A 7,161-nucleotide genomic window follows, 5' to 3' on the forward strand; every position below is an offset into this window, starting at 1 on the left:
CAAAGGAGGCCAAAGGTTGGCTGGTTGCGTGTAAAAATGGCAACAATAAATAATGGGGATCCGTGTGTGATGTGCCACTTCTCTTCCTTTACAGATTGATTTTTCCCAATTTTGATCGTTTTTGGTTGATATAAGATGATTTGATTTGTGCATGTTAAATTAAATTGTGACATCATTAATTAATTGTTGAGTTTCTTTTACGTTTGGTGGGCGGTGATTGTTTAATAATAATTATTATAATTATGTAGCATCTGTAGCACGCTCCACGAAGGCATCGGTAGGGTCGCCACGTCCTGACGCCTGTTGTGTGGAGGACTGCCCCGAGTGTACCCCCTTCTCTTTCTACTATAGGTAGAGAGAGCCTCTGAGAGAGAGAGAGAGAGATCATCTGCTACTACCAACTGCTGCATGTGTGTGCCGTTTAATCCAAACACATGCATCTTCACGAGGTGGTCATTGTCTCATTTTCGTGGCATGAAAACATGGAAAAAGCAAGGTAAAAAACCTCCTGTCTCTCTCACACACACACACACACAGTTGTACACCGGTACACTCCACCACCCGCACCGTGACCATCAATCACGTCCAAAACCCTACGGCACAGATGCATTCATTACCTCAGAATTTTTACTGTAGAGGTTGTAGAGAGAGAAAGAGAGGGTTTTCCTTCTCCCCTGAGAATAGAGTCTCTCTCTCTCTATATATATATATTTGATCGATTACTTTAGAGAGAGAGCATATGTCGTATTATGGTTCTACTATATATTGACCAGTTCGCAAAAGAGACAGAGAGAGATCATATATTATGATATGATTCTACTGTATGTATGAATAGTAGTTTGCACACAGACACGCAGCTAGCATAGCACGCATACACACACACCCAGATGCTTTTTCTGCGTTGATTAGCGCAGACTCACACGCACAGAGATGCTTTTCCTACATTGATTAGTTTGCAAATTGGCGAAATAATCTCTTGCAGAGGTCTCTTGAAGGATTCTCTCTCTAATCATCCCTCAGCATCGATTCATTTCAAGCTGCTAAGCACAAGGGACCTCCGTTTCCACAACAAGGTTCTGATTAAGGTTATTGTTATACGTAGATGGGCTTTGTATCTCCGGCTGATGTGATGATAGGTATGCCTGATGGGAAATCCACAGCGCCAACTGCAGCGGCGGCGGCGGCGGCGGCGGCGGCGCTGCCACGATCGACGAACCGGGTGGCGATGTGCATGGAGGCAGGAGATGATGGTGGGGGCAAGAGGCAACGGGCAGGCGCATGTGTGGCGAGGTTGAGGATGGTGGACATCTCGTTGCGTTCTGCTGTGGTGGCCTTTCTGGTGGTCTCGCTCAGCGCCATGCTCACCAGCACCCAACACTCTGCAGTCCAAGTGCTTGGCTTCTCCATACCTGTCTCCATGAAATGGAGCAGAAGCCAACCTTTCGAGTGAGTGCTGTTCTAGTACTCCTTTTTTTTTCTTTCTTGCATTTTTTAATTGAAAAAGGTAGTTTGTCAAGGATTTTCTTAATTAAAGAAAACCTTTGAGGGGACATTTTGATATTAGCTGTTGATGGATTTGTGCTCCTTGTGCATGTACTGTGTGTCTTGACGAATGTTCATTCTAATTACTTTTTGCTGTTTTGCATGTAACCACGGTGATGATTAGTGAAAACAAGCTCGATTGGTTTCTCGAATTTTGTTAATCTTCCATGTGACAAAAGCTTTTAATTGAGGGGACGTTACCCATCGATTCTTGACTAATTTTTGTATCATGCTCGTCATTAATGTTCGTTTCAATTAATTTTCACCGTATTGCATACAACCACGTTGGATCCGTGCTCCTTGTGGGTTCTTGACAAAATTTTGTATTATGTATGATGATTCTAATAATTTGTCTGCAGTATTTCATGTAACCAAGGTGGTTATTACTAATTGAGTGATTAATTCAATTAATTTCTGGTAACCAAGGTGATTATTATTGGCAGAAGCTTGACTAGTTTTGGATTGATTTGGGTTTTTGACGAACGCTTTTGTATTATGTCTTACTGATCCAATTAAGTTATGCTGTATGTTTTTGTATTATGTATTATTGATCTGATTAAGTTATATGCTGTGTGTAATGTAACGACGGTGATTACTATCGTGACATAAGCTCGACTAATTTTGGATTAAGGTTTGCTTAACACTGTAATTGTAATTGTGCAAGGTTTCTGGTGGTGGTGGAGGCGTTGATATGTGGATACGCGCTGTTACAGTTTATCTACCAGTCTGTGGTTCTTGTAAAAAAAACTGCACCCACCCGGGGAGGCATGTGGCTACAGCTAGGAGCCGATCAGGTAGTTTTCACCAAACATGGTTTTATATTCTACCAACCAACCAAGTTTTGAGGCATTTTAATCATCATTTACCATTACCGTTAATTAATGCTAGCTGATTAACCCTCTTAAGGCAAATTCTCTTAGTTTTTAAACCTATCTCAAATGGTGCAGATTATCCTTAATCAATCCCATATGCATGCATCGTTCAAACCTTAGTTATAGCATGCAATCCTACCTTTATCTCATACTTAATTCATACACCTCTGTGCAAAATTTTGCATTGTATGTGAACCATGTAACTTGGAATTTTAGTCAAATACTATCTTGATTGGCTTCCAGGCTTGTGCATACTTGGTGCTAGCAGCCGCAGCAGCTGCAGCGGGCGCCTCCCGCATGAATAAGGCAGCTTTTCAGAGTTTGGGGGTGCACAACATACATGTGCCGACCGTGTGCACGGTGCTTGACAAGTTTTGCAACCGGGCAACCATAGCCATTGTCTTCACGCTACTCGCCGCCTGCGCTTCGGCCACATGTGCAGCACTGGATGCATACATGTTGACATTAACTAGCTAGGTAGTAGCAATAGGAGTCCCAACATCCTGATGTGAAGAATTGTAAATCATTATCATTATTTTTAGAGGTGTGAACTCTTTACTTACAAGTCTCCTTTTTTATGCTCCTTTCATACTTATATAGCCACTTGTTTGTTTTGTCAGTGGGCACGCATACCAACATTAAAGGACCTTGTGTGTGTGCATACTTTTTTGAAGTTGTCCAATCACAAGAATCAAGTCACCCTTCATTGTAGCATATGAATACTGTGTATTTATGATGAGAGATTTTACCATTGATTGTGCAGGTGAAATATGATTTAATGAAATTGATTTCGACTCCACTAGATTTTTTCACACTTTTGGACAAGAGTTTTAACTAAATGTTTTCACACTTTTTTCCATGGGGAAGTTTAATTGAAGGTTGCCTAGAGATTATAAGCCTTATGGTCAAGCATATGTTACTTCTTAGGTAATATTTCTATATTGAGGTTGCTTATGAATTATAATCTTATGGTCAAGCATATTGGATATATTCATATTCTACTACTACTAGTTAAAAATTTTGTTATCAAATGAATGGATAGATTATTTGAAAATGGTGAAATTGATATTTTACACTAGTCTTGTGCATTTTACAACTAAAAGGGGGGAAAAGCTTTATTAAAGTGGAACAAATTGTACCAAATATATTTTATATTACAAGTTCGGACACAAGGTATGTAGGTTACCTTCCTTTTTCATTAGCTTCTAATCATGAAATATTTTAACCTTCATAAGAAAGCTTCTCTTTCTATCTCGTTGAACATCTTCTTGTTTTTAAGTTTTTTCTTCAAGCTAACAATGTTTTGATATTCATCAGTGAATGATGAGTCTCGTGCAAAAAATTCTTTTAAAGTGCTACTTTTGGGTTGTTTGCATGTCATTCTAGCCTTCAGCTGTTTCTTGTGGAAAATTCAATTTGTATTAACAATTGACTAAACCACCATGATAAGTGATATGATGCTTTTTCTCTATCATCAATAAAATCATCTTTGAAACCTTCAAAAATAAGAAAAAATGAAACTCTATTCAAAGTTATATTTACTTGTATGTATGTATGTATGTATGTATATACACACTTTTGGATTGTAGGCATATCATACTAGCCTCGGTCTTTATTAAGGAAAAAACAATATGCTTTAACAATTGACTAAATCACCTTGATAAGTGAAACGATAAGAGTAATGCATTTTAATTTTTCTTATCTTTGATTCTTTCTCAAATATGTCAATAAAATCAATCTTAAAAAATCAAAAATTGAAATTCTATTCAAAGATATATATATATATATGGTATGTTATATGCTCACATTAATTTGTTATATATATATGGTATCTTATATGCTCACATTAATTTGTTATACATTTTTGCTTTTTTGTGTTAACACGAGTATTACTTTGAATATGTAAACCTTTGGTTAGGTTTTGAAGATTCTTTTTGTTGAGTAGATTCCACCATTGTTTATATTTCAGTTGCATCATGACGATTATCTTTGTGTATAAAGATGTCTTGTCCACTCCTAGAGGAGGTTCTCTATTTGGAATTATGGAAAGGTGATTGGCATGAACATGAATGGATCCCTTTCTCATTGTGATGGTGAAGTCGAACTCCAAAAGAATAAGAAACCATCTGGATGGTGGGGCAAGGTTTATTCACCAGATAAAAGAAAATAATTTGGTAGTCTTTTGTACTTCTTTACAACGTACACCCTGGCTAAACCTTTTCTCTGTGTTTTGGTATAATGATGGAGAGGAGGAAGGGAGGAAGTGGAAGAGGGTGTTGGGGTTCTCTCTGGGAAATATACCCACCAAGGACTAGTCTCACTCGCTACCTAGACGTGCAAGTCTTCTGTGATTGTATTTTTTGATAAAGCTTGGTGGAGAGAGATTTTACTAGAAACTCTTCTCTTAAAACGTCCTCCACCACCACCTGTCAGCCCAGCCCACTTTCTCCCCTTTAACCCAACTTAGCTTCTCCCTTCTCTCTCTCTCTCTCTCTCTTTTTTTTTGAGAAAGGCACATGTTCTGTATTACTGAGTATAAAAACCTCTCTCTCTCTCTCTCTCTCTCTCTCCCTCTCCCCCAATCTCCCACCCTCTTCTCTCTCTGTCTCTCTCCCACCCTCTTCTCCCTCTCACTCTTTCTCCCTTATCCACCCTCCCTCTCACTCTTTGTCCTTTTGTCTCTCCTCCCCCCTCTCTCGCTCTCTCTCTCTCCTTCTCCCACCCTCTCTGGCTCTCTACCTCTCCTTCTCCCTCCCTATGCATCATCTCTCCTCTCCTCTTGCTCTCTCCATCTCCCTCCATATGCATCATCTCTCCTCTCCTATTCTCTCTCTCTCTCTCTCTCTCTCTCCCTCCCTTTGCATAATCTCTCTCTCTCTCTATGCATAATCTCTCCTCTCCTCTTTCCTTTGTCTCTCCCTCTCCCTATGCATAATCTCTCCTTCCCTTTCTCTCTCTCTCCCTGTCACTCGTTCTCCCTATATCTCTCTCCCACCCTCCCTCAATTTATCTTGTTCCCTCTCTCTCTCTCTCTCTCTCTCTCTCTCTCTCTCTCTCTCAATCTATCTTGTTCCCTTTCTGTCTCCCTCTCCCTCTCCCTCTCCCTCTCTTCTTCTCCCAACCTCGTCCTTTCTTTCTCCCTCTCTCCTTCCTTACCCTCTCCCTTACTCTTCCCATGCATAATCTCTCCTTCCCTCTCTCCCCTCACCCTTCATATGCATCATCTCTCCTTCCCTCTCTCCCACTATTTCTCCCTTTCCCACCCTCTCTCTCTCTCTCTCTCTCTCTCTCTCTCTCTCTCTCTCCCCCACCCTCTTCCCTTTCTCTCTCCACCCTCTTTCCTCTCTCTCTCTCCTTCCTCTCCCTCACTCCCACTCGTTTTTTTGAAATAAAGAGATTCCCTCTCCCCCTCCATCAAGAGTGAGAGGAGCAAAGAGAGTGGGAGAGAGAGGGAAAGGGAGTCATGACATAATTATTTGTGAGGGAGATGGAGCGAGAGGGAGAGGGAGAGGGAGAGGGAGTGAGAGAGAGAACAACATGACAACATTATATCCTTAAGATCAAGGTTGCTGCTTCCAATTGGAAATAAAACCAAGTTTATCCACATACATCTTCCAAATACAATTCTTCTATCATAACTGTTATTCACTATCATCTTTATTTCTATGGGCGTCGCTTATCCTCCAGGGTGAAGGCACAAATTGCATTCGTTCCCTTTCACACTTCCTTAAGCAAGAGATGTCCTTAAGCAAGAGACGCTCAGACGCATCATCAATAAAACTACGGGCTTGCCATATGGCAATTAATCCCACCACTTTGGTCTTCACTGGAGAAATATCATCATCTCACTAGTAGGAAGTGGTAAGGATGTGAGAGCTTTCCATGCTTGTGCACCATCTACAGTCTTTTGCTTGACCTCCACATTGGTGGCCTCCGTAGCGATACGTGTAGTAACAACTTTAATGCTAATATTTGATGAGGCCATCATAAACAATACGAAGGAGTGTTGTGGGTGGTATGCTCTACTAAGAAGGCTAAGCTAAATGGTGGTTGTTCCTTTGTGCAGACTTGTGCCTAACTTCTCTATTATATGAAGAGTGTAATTTAGGTACAAGAAGCTGGCAAGGGAATTGGATGTGTTGCCAATTGATGTAAGTTCATTTGCTCTATCTCCTCATCCCATAATCCTATTAAAGAAGTAACGCAAGATGATTTTAGTGCATGGGATGACATATAGCAAATGAAAAACTAGGAGTTCAAGAATGTGATCAAAGACACAGAGTAGGCATTTACGACCAACAAGATGTTTTGTGTGGGCCGACAATCATCGTGTTGTGGCATGGATGGAGGAGAATAGTAAATATGAGTCATCTTAAACTACTAACTTTTTGAATGTAGTGTTACTTTTTTTAAAATAGTTTTGGAACTAATTAGCATTCAAGAATGTTGTATCAAGACATCCATGCGTTAATGCTATCTTTATTGAATTCAGTGAGGATAGCGAGGGGGAGGTTCTAGTAGTCATAGCTCGCTTGAATAGGTAAGAGAATGTACACATCACGAGAATATACGTTTTAAATATCTTTGACTTGGGAAGGTCCAAGTGTAGTATGTTTTATCTTTCATCATAACTCATAATTTTTTTGCCATAGGATGAATGAAGTGGGCTATGTTTCTTCGTCTCTTGTGGACAAAGTGTCTCTCATTAGGACTCTTGGATTAGCAAATAAAGAAACAATTATGAAGC

At 40.1% G+C, this 7,161-nt stretch overlaps 1 protein-coding gene across 3 annotated transcripts; it reads left to right on the top strand.

The window, feature by feature from the left end:
• Positions 1-370: 370 nt before the first annotated feature.
• Positions 371-3,217, top strand: LOC147622715 (CASP-like protein 3A1). Of its 3 annotated transcripts, none has more exons than XM_086822320.1 (4): positions 371-496; positions 1,103-1,446; positions 2,207-2,336; positions 2,658-3,217. In XM_086822320.1, exons 2-4 carry the CDS (start codon positions 1,103-1,105, stop codon positions 2,889-2,891), a joined length of 708 nt encoding a protein of 235 aa, XP_086678446.1. In that variant the 5' UTR covers positions 371-496; the 3' UTR covers positions 2,892-3,217. The 3 variants fall into 3 exon arrangements, with proteins under 3 accessions (XP_086678446.1, XP_086678445.1, XP_086678447.1); XM_086822321.1 differs by lacking the exon at positions 371-496 and adding an exon at positions 765-1,073 and having other exon boundaries at positions 1,161-1,446; XM_086822319.1 differs by lacking the exon at positions 371-496 and having other exon boundaries at positions 762-1,446.
• The last annotated feature ends 3,944 nt before the right edge of the window (positions 3,218-7,161 follow it).

Source organism: Cibotium barometz, chromosome 28 (genome assembly GCF_041138505.1).
Source record: "Cibotium barometz isolate CiBa-2024 chromosome 28, ASM4113850v1, whole genome shotgun sequence".
NCBI lineage: Eukaryota > Viridiplantae > Streptophyta > Polypodiopsida > Cyatheales > Cibotiaceae > Cibotium > Cibotium barometz.